We start from the raw sequence: 13,861 nt of genomic DNA on the forward strand, positions 1-13,861 counted from the left end.
CTTCATCCCGGAAGGCAATAGTACCCAAGACAGAAATTCCAGAAAAAACTAGCCAAAATGTGTAAGACTACACCAGGTCTCATCTTTGTGTTTGGATTCAGAACCCATGGTGGTGCCCAGCCGGGGCATGGCTCAGTGGTTAAGTGTTGATCTATGAACCAGGTGGTCACATTTAAAAAAAATATATTTTATTGATTTTTTACAGAGAGGAAGGGAGAGGGATAGAGAGTTAGAAACATCAATGAGAGAGGAACACTGATCAGCCGCCTCCTGCACACTCCCCACCGGGGATGTGCCCACAACCAAGGTACATGCCCCTGACCGGAATCGAGCCCGGAACCCTTGAGTCCGCAGGCCGACGCTCTATCCACTGAGCCAAACCGGCCTGGGCCCAGGTGGTCACATTTTGATTCCTGTTCAGGGCACAGGCTCGATCCCCAATGTGGGGTGTGCAGGAGGCAGCCAGTCAATGGGACTCTCTCATCGTTGATGTTTCTCCTCTCCCTGTCCCTTCTCCTCTGAAATCAATAAAAATATATTGCGAGATACAGAGAGAAACAGAAATAGAGAAACAGATTGAATAGTTTATTGGCTAGGTTACATCATCAAGTGACCAGTTTAGGAACCTGGCATCTCTGGGGCTCTCGGTGAGATCAACTGAGAGACCAGCGCTTACTCAGTTCCTACTATCTTCTATGCTAGTGGATCTCCATCCAAGATTCCTAGGAGATATAATTGACTGACCTAGCATTTCCATTTCTGTGATCTGGGAGTTGGGGTTCTGTGCTTGCAGTTCATTAGAATACAGGCAGCAGAGGTGAGTAGGTAGATCCCCAAAGGAGGGTTCGGTGAGTATGTAGATTAAAAAGGGGGGGTGGGGGTGGAGGGGGTAACAGTGTGGATTCATTGGTAAACTATGGGACAATTACTGTGCAAAAATTAGTAACTCCCTTAACTCAAATAAATTAATTCTTCATCTAAGCACGTATTAATTTAGTTAAACCTCTGGAATCGTTGACTTCATCCCATCGAGCTAGCATTTTCGTTTTGGTGACCCTAAAATTTGTACGTCTCTGCAATTGTTTCCCTTTCAGGTAATTCCTAGATTGGTACCCACTGCTTCTGAGACGGGACTCAGATTAATCATCCTTTGAGACAATACTGGAAGAAATCATTAAAACGATAACACTCGGAGAAAGGAGCCCTGCGAGCAAGCAGAACGACCTCAAACCTCAGCGGTCCTTCTCTGGGACTCGGGGAACAAGGTCGCCAGCCAAGGAGCTCCCAGGCGCAGCGAAGTCGGCCGAGCGGCGGCCCTTGACGACGACGACGTAGAGCCGAACTGCACGTTGGGAACTGTAGTTCCACGCAGAAAGGACCGAGGGGAGAACGCCGCACACGCGCACGAGGAGCTCTGGGCAACAAAGACGCCGGCGTGCGCGCGCGCGCCGGAGAAAGAGACGGGCGGGCGTGCACGCGCGGCCGCGGCTCTGAGCTCCTAGAGGCGGCCGAGAGGACAGAGAGAGGGAGGGGCAGAAGCCACCGACCTCAGGAAGGGAGAAGGGGTTGTGCTCTTGGCCGCACGCAGAGAAAGGGGCGGGGCCGGCGGGCGGGGCGCGAAGGTGCCGAGCTCCCGGGACCGGCCGGCGCGCGGGGCTCTGCGGCCCTCGCCGTCCCAGTGGCCGCTGCCGTCATTTGGTCGTCGTCGGTGTGCGGGAGGCGGGTTATGGCGGCGGCGGCAGTGGGAGCTGTGGATGAATTCTCCGGGTGGACGACGGAAGAAGAAAGGCTCCGGCGGCCCCAGCAGCCCGGTGCCTCCCAGGCCTCCGCCCCCCTGCCCGGCCCCCGCCCGGCCCGCCCCCAGGCCGGCCCCTCCGCCGGAGTCGCCGCATAAGCGAAACCTGTACTACTTCTCCTACCCGCTGTTCGTCGGCTTCGCGCTGCTGCGTTTAGTCGCCTTCCACCTGGGGCTCCTCTTCGCGTGGCTCTGCCAGCGCTTCTCTCGCGCCCTCATGGCCGCCAAGAGGAGCTCCCCGACCGCGCCGGCCGCGGCCTCGCCCCCGCTGCCGGTGCCGGTGCCGGGCGCGGAGGCCGAGCTCGTCCGAGCCTTCCACAAACAGGCCTTCGAGTACATCTCCGTCGCCCTGCGCATCGACGAGGACGAGAAAGGTAACGGGAGGGCCGGGGGAAGGGGCGGCGGCGCCGGGGAGAAAGCCTTGGGGTCGCCGAGGGAGGGCCACACCTGCGGCCCTGTCCTGCGGGTGCCGGCGGTGCACCCCTTAGAATTGATCCTCCCTCCGCGCGAGACTGCTCCCCGCAGCCAGACCTGCATCCTCCGCGATTCTCAGTTAGAACCTCTTCCTTTTCGGGGCACCCTAGCTGTCGACTCTGTTTCAGACACCTGCCTGTTCTTACGCTCCTCCTGACCCAAGTCCCTATTGGACATCCAGACGTGCTGGTGACAGCTGACAGTTGTCCTAGGGTGACCACACGGATCCTTTCTAGCGCTGCAAACAGCGTGCGGCTTCCTCCGAGCCAGGTTTCCAAAAGGCTTTGATATCGAAGAAGCTGCGACTTGTTAAAAGGCTTTTAATGAAAGCAGAGTACTGTAGTACTGGGGGGTGGCGGGGAGGAGAGAGAACAAATGATGACTGAATTTTGAAAGGAACAGCTGCATATGATTACAGCTGAATTTGCATTTTGTAAAGTTTAACGACGGTCACTGTATCAATGTAATGACTACTGAGTATTTTTCAGGAAAGTTCTACTTTAGCATAAAACTTTTGCCCCTGGTTAATTGAATGTTATCTAAGTCAGTATTCCGAGGTAGCTCTAAGTTTCTACATTGAAATGTTAAGTGAATGAGTAGGATAACTTATACATATCATTTTACAATAAAACGTGAAGATTTTAAGATAATGTATCTTAGTCTTTCTGTGTGCCAGGTACTGTGCTCTTAGCTCTTTGCATGTGTCATCTCTTTAATTCTCTCAATTACCCTGTGAGGTGAAGGTACTGTTAGTGTCATCATTTCACAGATGAACAGATTGAGGCTCCAACCTCAGTGATTCCAAACCTTTGCTAATTGGTAATGTAAAATTTTTTATGGAAAGTGATAAATAAATGCTGAGATCTTCTCTTCCCTCTAACTACCAAAGAACACTTTTCCACCACACCTCAATTAAGTACTCACTTGCATTGTCCTTTTTGTAAAAAAATATATATATATTTTTATTGATTTCAGAGAGGAAGGGAAAGGGATAAGATATAGAAACATCAATGGTGAGAGAGAATCATCTACCAACTGCCCTCTGGACGCCCCCCACTGGGGATTGGGCCTTGCAACCTATGACCTCCTGGTTCATTGGTTGACACTCAACCACTGAGCCACACGGGGGAACTGTCCTTTATTTATTTATTTTTTAAACACTCTGCACTTCATTTATAGTCTATCGCTCCACTGCCAACTCCAGAAACTGTTCTAGAATTTCTGTTTTGTTGAAACCTATTTCCTTTGTGGGGTCTGAGAGTGAGAAGTAGGATGTAAGGATAGAGACAGATATTCATCGTTTTGGAGTGTAAGGACAGAGCAAAGGTTAAGAGAGTTCAAGAAAGGCGAGACATTTAAGAAAAGAATGCCAGCTATTTGTGGAAGGAAGTGTTTTGTTAACTGCTTCGTTCTTTACCACCTCTTAGGAACATCCAAGGATCTCTTGGGGAGGATGAAGAAGGGTACCATCAATCCTTCCTAGAGAAGCACTGTTTTATTGTAGTAGTCTATTCTTACAGGGTCCTCTGAAGTTTACTAATGTAGGCCAAAGATATTGTAGAATAGAGGAAATATGTTTAAAGGTAGGTTAGTTGTTGTGTTTAGGAGGAGAATGCCAGAAAATACAAGGAAATTTTAGCTTAACGCTGGGTGATGGGAGTTTGAGATACAATAAGAGGAGAGGTCAACGAAAACCTAAATATGAAAGAAAGGAACATGGGCTTTCAGATTTAAAGAGAAATCATTTCTGTGTGAGGGATAAGTGACAGAAGTAGAATTCAGACCTTGGGTTTCATGCTGGTGATTTTTCTTTGAGTATTATGTATATGCATATATCTATTGTATTTAAATCATCTTAAATAGTTTAAGTATAAATAGGTTCAGCAATCTATGTACCCCATAGTTTACCTTTTTTCTACTGATGATGTTTCTATTCAAAGATTTTTGCTTTATTTATGCTTTAGTTTCTAAAGAGGACATCAGAATGGTCTATGATAACTCCTTAGTTTGAATTCTACAACCAATGCATCATAGGCTAAAATAAATTAGTTAAAACTGAAACAAACTAGTTATATATTCCTTTTCCTTTAAAAATGAAGTAAAACTGAGTTTATATTGTCATAGTTTTTTTTCTATCTAAAGTTTTTCCTTTGCATATGGGAAGTTTTTGTATTTGAGCCATAATCCAGTAGTTGTAAGAGTTCACATTTCAAGTCTATTTGCCTCTCAGCTATCCTAGACAGAACGAAACTTAATTCCAAGAGAATTTCATTCTCCCTCTTTCCCCACTGCATTAAAAATATATATGTACAAATAGAAATGAATTTGATATGCAGTCTTTTTTTTTATTTTTAGTCCTCAGCAGAGGATCTTTCCATTGGCTTTTTAGAGAGAGAGAGAAAGAGAGGGAAAGACAGAGAAATATCCACGTGAGAGAAACACATCGATTGGTTGCCTCCTGCACAAACCCGGGACCCTTCAGTCTGCAGGCCAACGCTCTACCCACTGAGCCAAACCAGCTAGTGCAATATGCAGTCTTTAAAGGTTTTCTAACTCTGTGGTAAACCATTAAGGGGCTTGTAATGTCATGCACTGCCATTCCCCTTAGCAACTTGACTTAGCTTCTAAATTACTTTTTTTTTAAATTGTTGAACAAATTTGGAAAACTGACAACCTATGATATCTATATATGGAGAAACTGAAATTTAAAGAGTAAACTAACCATAGCAGAACCAAGAACAGAGTTTAGTTGAACGGATTCATAATTTTATACGTTTTGTTTCATTCTAAGGAGGCTCTGTTTATAATGGTAACTAGAGGCCCGGTGCACAATATTTGTGCATGGGTAGGGTCCCTAGGCCTGGCCTGTGATCAGGGCCGATCGGGGCCTTCCAGCTGCCGGCCAGGGTCTTCTTCTGGCTGCCAGCCAAGGCCTTCCTTCCCCAGCTGCTGGCTGCTGGCTGCTGGTTGCTGGCTGGGGCCTTTCTTTGTTCCGTGCCATCCCCTGGTGGTCAGCGCACATCATAGCAAGCAGTCAAACTCCTGGTCTGGTCAAACTCCCGAGGGGACACTTTGCATATTAGCCTTTTATAGGTATAGGTATAGATATAGATATAGGACGCCTTGGATACTTGGGATAAAAGAGGAAGTTGTAATAGTGGTTCTTTGGATTAACCAGAACATGACCTATCATGTTTCACATGGCTCCTGCAAGTAGACTAGCCTGAGATTTCCTGGACAATACAATGCTGCAGGATGTCTAGGTGTGGTTCCAATATGTAGGAGTTGACAGTAAGGTTGTAACAAAGAGAGAACTCCCGTTTCTCAGGATGTTGTGGGGCTGAAGAATCTAATATCAAGGACAGAAATTGTTTAAATAAAATATTTTTCTAATTATTTCTAGTCAGTTTGTATTAAAAATATCAGGTTTTTTAATTTTGGCCGGAACCGCCATCTTCCAATTAATTCGCCAAAATGACTAACACAAAGGGAAAGAGGAGAGGCACCCGTTATATGCGTTTTAGAAAACATGGAGTTGTTCCTTTGGCCACATACATGCAAATCTACAAGAAAGGTGATACTGTGGACATCAAGGGAATGGGCACTGTTTAAAAAGGAATGCCCCAGAAATGTTACCATGGCAAAACTGAAAGCGTCTACAATGTCACCCAGCATGCATTTGGCATTATTGTGAACAAGCAAGTTAAGGGCAAGGTTCTTGCCAAGAGAATTTTATATATTGAGCATATTAAACACTCTATGAGTCGAGATAGCTTCCTGAAACGTGTGAAGGAAAATGATCAGAAAAAGAAGGAAGCCAAAGAGAAAGGTTCAACTGAAGCGTCAGCCTGCTCCCAGAGAAGCACACTGTGAGAACCAATGGAAAGGAGCCTGAGCTGCTGGAACCCATTCCCTATGAATTCATGGCATGATAACTGGGGAAAAAATAAAAAAGACTTCTGTGTTGATAAAAGTGTTTCTCTTGCCCTAGCTGGTTTGGCTCAGTGGATAGAGCATCGGTCTGCGGACTGAAGGGTCCCAGGTTCCAATCAAAGGCACATGCCCGGGTTGCAGGCTCATCCCCAGTAGGGGGTGTGCAGGAGGCAGCTGATCAATGATTCTCTCATCATTAATGTTTCTCTCTCTCTCTCTCTCCTTTCCTCTCTGAAATCAACAAAAAAAATATTTTAGAAAATGTTTCTCTTAATTGTGTGCAGGTGTGGCATCCCTTCCCCTCAACGAATAATTAAAGAAAACTTTGTGTCCTAAAAAATATATATACTTATATGTCAGGTTTTATAAAAAATAAATTTCCAGCCGTAACCGGTTTGGCTCAGTGGATAGAGCGTCGGCCTGTGGACTGAGAGGTCCCAGGTTCGATTCCGGTCAAGGGCATGTACCTGGGTTGCGGGCACATCCCCAGTGGGAGATGTGCAGGAGGCAGCTGATTGATGTTTCTCCCTCATCGATGTTTCTAACTCTCTATCTCTCTCCCTCTCTGTAAAATCAATAAAATATATTTTAAAAAAATAAAACAAATAAAAATAAAAAAAATAAATTTCCAGCCCAGCAGGTGGCTCCGTTGGTTGAGCATTGAACTGTGCACCAAAAAGGTTGTTGGTTTGATTTCCTCAGGCCCCATATCTTGTTTGTGTGTCAGGCTACATAACCTTGGTTGTGGGTTCAAATCCCATATGGGAGGCAACTGATAGACATTTCTCTTTCATATTGATGTTCTTTCTCCCACTCCTTTTCCATCTCCCTTTCCCCTTTCCTCCCCTTCCCCCTCTCTTCCAATCTCTCTAAAAATCAATAGAAAAAGTATCCTCACTCCTCGGATGAGGATTTATTTTTTTAATTAGGCACCTAGTGGTACCATGTGGTTTTAATTTGTATTTCACTAACAACTAACGAGCACATCTTTTCTTGTGCTTTGCCATTTATGTCTCTTCTTTAGTAAACTGTATGTTTTGATCTTTGACCACTGTTTTTTTTAATGGGTTACTTGTGTGTTTTTATCATTGTATTTAAGAGACCTTTATATATCCTGGTTATAAGTCCTTTATTAGGCATGTTGTTTTGCAAATATTTTCTCCCAGTAAATCTGTGGCTTCTCATCATCTTAACTCTGTGTTTTGAAGAGCAGGAGCTTTTAATTTTAGGAAAGTCTAGTTTTTTTCTCCTAAGGTTTGTGATTTTTATGTTCTGTTTAACAAGTCTCTTTCTAAGCCAAGATTACAAAGGATTTTGTCTATATTTTCTTTTATATAAATTTTATATTCTTAGGTTTTACATTAAGGTCTATTTGAAGTTAATTTTTGCATGTCACATGAAAGTGGCTTTTTTTTCATATCTACATCCATTATTTCAACATCATCTTTTTTTTAAAAAATATATTTTATTGATTTTTTACAGAGAAGAAGGGAGAGAGAGAGTTAGAAACATCAATGAGAGAGAAACATCGATCAGCTGCTTCCTGCACATCTACTGGGGATATGCCCGCAACCAAGGTACATGCCCTTGACTGGAATCGAACCTGGGACCCTTCAGTCCGCAGCCCGACGCTCTATCCACTGAGCCAAACCGGTTTCGGCATCAACATCATCTTTTTTTAAAAAAAACTTTTATCAATTTTTTTGAAGGGAGAAGAAAAGAGAGAGAGAGAGAGAAACATCAGTGTGAGAATGAAACATCAATTGGCTGCCTCCTGCACATCCACTGCCGTGCAATCCGGTCATGTGCCCTGACTGGGAATCAAACTGGCAATCTTTTGGTGCACGGATGACACTCAACAAACTGTGCTGGGGTCCAACCCCAGCAGGTCCAGGGGTCCCCAAAGGTGTGGATGGAGTCGGCGAAGAAGGAAGGACACGAAGGTAGCATTCAGTTGATCAGCAGCCTAGCCAGGTTCTCTAGCCAGGATCTCCAGCCAGGTTCTGTCCAGGTTCTTTTGCCATGTTCTGTCTAGGTTCTCCAGCAAAGTTCTGTAGCCAGGTTCTGTCCAGGATCCCTTTGCCATATTCTCTTGCTAGGTTCTGTATCTAGCTTCTGTCTAGGATCTCCAGCCAAGTCCTGTCTCTAGGTTCTGTCTCTAGGTTCTTCAGCCAGGTTCTTTCGCTAGGTTCTGTTTCTAGGTTCTGTTGTCTTGTTACATCTGTATTTATACCAGTTGATTTTAATCCTATCAACTTCTATTCCAAAGGTTAGGGTGTTTATCTCCATTCCAGGGAGTAAAGATTATGTAGCTTAAGCATGATTGTTTGTAGTTAAAGTGATTAACTACCCGCCTGGCTCTTAGTTAAGGGGTTTTATCTCCTCTCTAACTTCAGGAAAAAATCCCTACCTGGGGAAACAACCTTTCTCGGAGAGGTGACCTTGGTTAAAACACATAGCGCTAAGGGGAGCAAACATAGTAAGAACAGTATGCCATATACGCCACGTCCCTTGAAACATACGCTGTGCAGATGTTTCTTCCCTGCAGCAACTATGTCAAGCAGCAAGGATGGACCAGCTCCTGGCAAAACTGAGCCACACCAGCCAGGGCCCAACATCATTTTTTTTAAAAATAAATCTTTATTGTTCAGATTATTACAGATGTTCCTCTTTTTTTCCCCCATAGCCCCCCTCCACCTGGTTCCCACCCCACCCCATGCCCTTAACACCCCCCCCCCCCCGCCACTGTCCTCATCCATAGGTGTAAGATTTTTGTCCAATCTCTTCCCGCACCCTCCACACCCCTTTCCCCCTGAGAATTGTCAGTCCACTCCCTTTCTATGCCCTGCTTCTATTATATTCACCCGTTTGTTCTGACTTAATTTTTAGATTCACTTGTTGATAGATATTTATTTGTTGTCACTTTGTTGTTTATAATTTTTATCTTTACCTTTTTCTTCTTCTTCCTCTTCTTAAAGAATATCCTTCAGCATTTCATATAATCCTGGTTTGGTGGTGATGAACTCCTTTAGCTTTTTCTTGTCTGTGAAGCTCTTTATCTGACCTTCAATTCTACATGATAGCTTTGCTGGGTAGAGTAATCTTGGTTGTAGGTTCTTGGCATTCATCACTTTGAATATTTCTTGCCACTCCCTTCTGGCCTGCATGGTTTCTGTTGAGAAATCAGCTGATAGTCGTATGGGTACTCCCTTGTAGGTAACTAACTGTTTTTCTCTTGCTGCTTTTAAGATTCTCTCTTTGTCTTTAACCCTTGGCATTTTAATTATGATGTGTCTTGATGTGGTCCTCTTTGAATTCCTCTTATTTGGGGTTCTCTTTGCTTCTTGGACTTGTAAATCTATTTCTTTCATCAGGTAGGGGAAGTTTTCTGTCATGATTTCTTCTAATAGGCTTTCAGTATCTTGCTCTCTCTCTTCTTCTGGCACCCCCATAATTCGGATATTGGTACGTTTGAAGTTGTCCCAGAGGCTCCTTACACTATTCTTCATATTTTTGGATTCTTTTTGCTTTTCAGGATGGGTGTTTTTCGCTTTCTCGTATTTCAAATCTTTGACTTGATTCTTGGGATCCTCTAGTCAGCTGTTGGATCTCTCTATATTATTCTTTTTTTTTAAAATATATTTTATTGATTTTTTACAGAGAGGAAGGGAGAGAGATAGAGAGTCAGAAACATCGATGAGAGAGAAACATCGATCAGCCGCCTCCTGCACACCTCCTACTGGGGATGTGCCCGCAACCCAGGCACATGCCCTTGACCGGAATCAAACCTGGGACCTTCCAGTCCACAGGCCGACGCTCTATCCACTGAGCCAAACCGGTTTCGGCTCTGTATATTAATCTTAATTTCAGTCAGTGTATATTTAATTTCTGACTGGTCCTTTTCCATTTTTTTGGCATTGTCATTAATATCCGTGAAGGTCTCACTAAATTCCTCGGAGGTTCATAGAAGATTCTTGAGTAACCTTATAACTGTGGTTTTGAACTCTATGTCCAGTAGTTTGCTTTCCTCCATTTCTTTCATTTGTGATATGTTTCTTTGTCTCCACATTTTGGCTGACTGCGAGGACTTGCTGTGTCTATAGTGGAAGAACTGCTGTGCTGGAGACACCCTTATGGGGTAGGACTTGCTTCAATGGGGCTTTGGTGCTCACTGAGTCTGCCTCTTGAGTGTGTCCGTTATGAATGTGAGGAGTTGAAATCTGGTATGTGACCACTGGGTACCCTGGCTCCTGGATCTCCAAGTCAACCACTGTGTGAGTTCACCCAGCAGGAGCTACAGTGATATCAGCAAATTTCTCCTCTTTGTTTGGGGTTTGGAAGTTTTGGAGCTCTCTGACCCAGCTGCAGTTTGTTAGGTTAGGCTGCAAAAGGGCAGGCGGTTCCTTTGCCCTGCTTGGGTGGGGATGTAAATTGAGTGGGGCAGAGCAAACAGCAAGGGCTGTCATCAGCCCTCTCCGCAACTCCTCACGTCTCCGAGTCCCTGCATCCCTGAGTCCCGCACCCTCACAGTAACAATGATCCCTGCGAGTAGCTCTGTGAGAAAGCCACCCTCGCTTTCCTACCCGGTGCAAGACAGTCCAGTTTCTCCCCGTAGGAGTCTGGGTCCCAGAGTCTCGCCGTAAATGAGTCCAGTGCATTCAAAAGCTTGTATCCCCTTCCGATTGAAAAAAACCATGCACCCAGGTGCAGCCCGCCTCGCTCGTGCCTCCGTACCTCTGCTCTTGGCACCTCTGCACCTCCTACCCAGTCTCAATGCATTTTTTTCTTTCCCTCTAGTTGTAGAACTTCCACTCGGCCAGCTTTCCCGTGGTTCTGGATGATAGTTGTTTTGTCTTTTAGTTGTAGTTTTAATGTGGTTGTGTGGGGGCAGCATGTACAGGTTTATACCTTATGCCGCTATCTTGGTTCTCCCCCCAACATCATTTTTTGAGAAGGCTGTTCTTTCTCCATTGAATTACATAGTTGTCTTTGTCAGAGTCAGCCAATAATATATGTGTACGTCAGACATTCTTTTCTGTTCAATTGACCTATATGTCTATCCTTTCTCCTGTAGTCTTCTACTTTTAGGTAAGAAATATCTATATGTATTTCATATTGTGCTGACTTATGAGATTTAAATAATGCAGTAATCAACTACCTGTTACCAAAGAATATTAGGTAATTGAATAATTATTGAGCTGTGAATTTATTTGTAATCAGTCCTTTCATTTGCCTATGGTAATGCACTAAAACTGAGAACATTTTGTTCAGATGTAACCAATGAGAACTGTCATACGCAGCTATTAGAAGTATAAATTGGGCCAAGACCGGTTTGGCTCAGTGGATAGAGCGTCGGCCTGCGGACTGAAAGGTCCCAGGTTCGATTCCGGTCAAGGGCATGTACCTCGGTTGCAGGCACATCCCCAGTGGGAGGTGTGCAGGAGACAGCTGGTTGATGTTTCTCTCTCATTGATGTTTCTGACTCTGTCTCTCCCGCTTTCTCTCTGTAAAAAATCAATAAAAATATATTTAAAAAAAAAAAAGTATAAATTGGTACAAGCACTCAAAAAGCAGTTTGTAGGTTTCTCATGAATAGAGAATAAGTGATGAGCTGTGATCCATCAATTCTATTTCTTAATCAGATACCCTGGAGAAACTGGCACATATGCATAAGGGGACAGGCACAAGAACATTTATTGCAGCCTTATTTGAGATGTTGAAACACTGGAAACAACCTAAGTATCTTTTATTTAGGTTGTTGAATAAATTATAGGATGATATAGGATACTATACAGAAGTCAAAAAGAATGAATTAAGTCTATATATAGCAGATAAGATCTCAAACAATGCAGCGCCGACTGGTGTGGCCTAGTTGGTTGAGTGTCATACCATACATCAGAAGGTTGCATTGACCTCTGAACCAGGAGGTCATGGTTCAATTCCAGATCAGGGCACATGCCTGGGTTTGTGGCTTGATCCCTAGTAGGGGATGTGCAGGAAGCAGCCGATCGATGATTCGCTTTCATCATTGATGATACTATCTCTCTCTCCTTCTCCTTTCCTCTCTGAAATCAATAAAAATACTTTTTTTTTTTTAAAGATGAAAGTGGGGGAGATTAAATTCAGGTCATTTACATTGGCCTCCTTTCCTCATAAGACTTCCTTCATTGAAGTCTATGTCCACCTCTTGTAGATTCACAAATATGTTAAGATGCTAATGATACTGAGAAGTCATATAGTAATAGTTTTCAAATTTATTTTATCACAAGCCTCTTTTTCATGTATACCTAATAACAGCATGCTTTGGGAGATATTTAGTGTATTCTTTTTTTTTTTTTAATATATTTTATTGATTTTTTTACAGAGAGGAAGGGAGAGGGATAGAGAGTTAGAAACATCGATGAGAGAGAAACATCGATCAGCTGCCTCTTGCACACCCTCCTACTGGGGATGTGCCCGCAACCAAGGTACATGCCCTTGACTGGAATCGAACCTGGGACCTTTCAGTCCGCAGGCCGACGCTCTATCCACTGAGCCAAACCAGTCAGGGCTTAGTGTATTCTTTATACTTGTGATATATACAAATAATTATTTCTCTTTTAAAGCAGGACAAAAGGAGCAAGCTGTGGAATGGTATAAGAAAGGTATTGAAGAACTAGAAAAAGGAATAGCTGTCATAGTTACAGGACAAGGTAAGGTTATATTTACATTTGTTTAGGAGCCATCCAGATTTTATTCACAATTGCCTTGATTTTAGATCCATTTGTCTTAATAAAAGTATATAAACGTTTTTGAAAATGTAATTTTTAAATGTAATCAGCCTATTTTAATGTGTGTAGACTTAAAGTTCATGTGTTTTTATCTAGGCAGAAATCCTATCTAATAAAAGAGAAACATGGTAATTAGCCGTACCTCTGCCACCCTTCCCATTGGCTAATCAGGGCGATATGCAAATTAACTGCCAGCCAAGATGGCGGCCGGCAGCCAGGCAGCTTGAAGCTAACAGGAGGCTTGCTTGCTCCAGTGACAGAGGAAGCCAACGTTCCCCGCCTGCTGCTGCCGGCCTCTGAGCTTGCAGTTTGAAACATTGTTACAAATATAGAAGCTAAACAAAACCCCAGTAACCTGCTTTCAGCCAGCCGGGATCTCAGAGCTGGAGTTGAAACAGTGTTTCGATTATAGAACCCAAACAAACCAGACACCTGCTTTCAGTAGCCGAGGCCTCAGAGCTGGAGCCAAGCCTCAGAGCTAAAGCTGGCCCAGAATAAAAAAAAAGAAAAAAAGGAGCGGTTGGGAGCTTCAGTCACCCGCCAGCCTGAAAACAGCCCTCAGCCCCTCGCCCAGACTGGCCAGGCACCCAAGCGGGACCCCCACCCTGATCCAGGACACCCTTCAGGGCAAACCAGCCAGCCCCCACCAGTGCACCAGGCCTCTATCCTATATAGTAAAAGGGTAATATGCCTCCCAGCACCTGAATCAGCGGAGCCGCGAGGCCTCCCGGCACCGGGATCAGTGTGACGGGGCAGCGCCCAAACCCCCTGATCGCCCTGCGGCTCTGTGTGTGACAGGGGGCGGGGCCACAACCTCCCTATCCACCCTGCTCTGTTCGTGACAGGGGAAGGCGCCCCAACCCCCTGATCAACCCTGCTCTGTGCCTGA

The 13,861-nt window shown here is 44.5% G+C and overlaps 1 protein-coding gene across 4 annotated transcripts in view; it reads left to right on the forward strand.

Annotated features, from left to right (window-relative positions):
- Window positions 1-1,489: 1,489 nt before the first annotated feature.
- Window positions 1,490-13,861, forward strand: part of SPAST (spastin) — a 46,898-nt gene continuing 34,526 nt past the window's right edge. For 2 of the 4 annotated variants that reach the window (XM_070428954.1, XM_070428956.1), the window contains exons 1-2: window positions 1,490-2,169; window positions 12,808-12,894. In XM_070428954.1, the coding sequence (XP_070285055.1) occupies window positions 1,755-2,169; window positions 12,808-12,894 (502 nt within the window). In that variant the 5' untranslated portion in view covers window positions 1,490-1,754. The remainder of the gene's footprint in view (window positions 2,170-12,807; window positions 12,895-13,861) is intronic. The other 2 variants (XM_070428955.1, XM_070428957.1) reach the window with 1 other exon arrangement.

This window comes from Myotis yumanensis, unplaced genomic scaffold (assembly GCF_028538775.1).
Source record: "Myotis yumanensis isolate MYYU_CA2020_CCGP unplaced genomic scaffold, mMyoYum1.0.hap1 SCAF_11, whole genome shotgun sequence".
In the NCBI taxonomy this organism is placed as follows: domain Eukaryota; kingdom Metazoa; phylum Chordata; class Mammalia; order Chiroptera; family Vespertilionidae; genus Myotis; species Myotis yumanensis.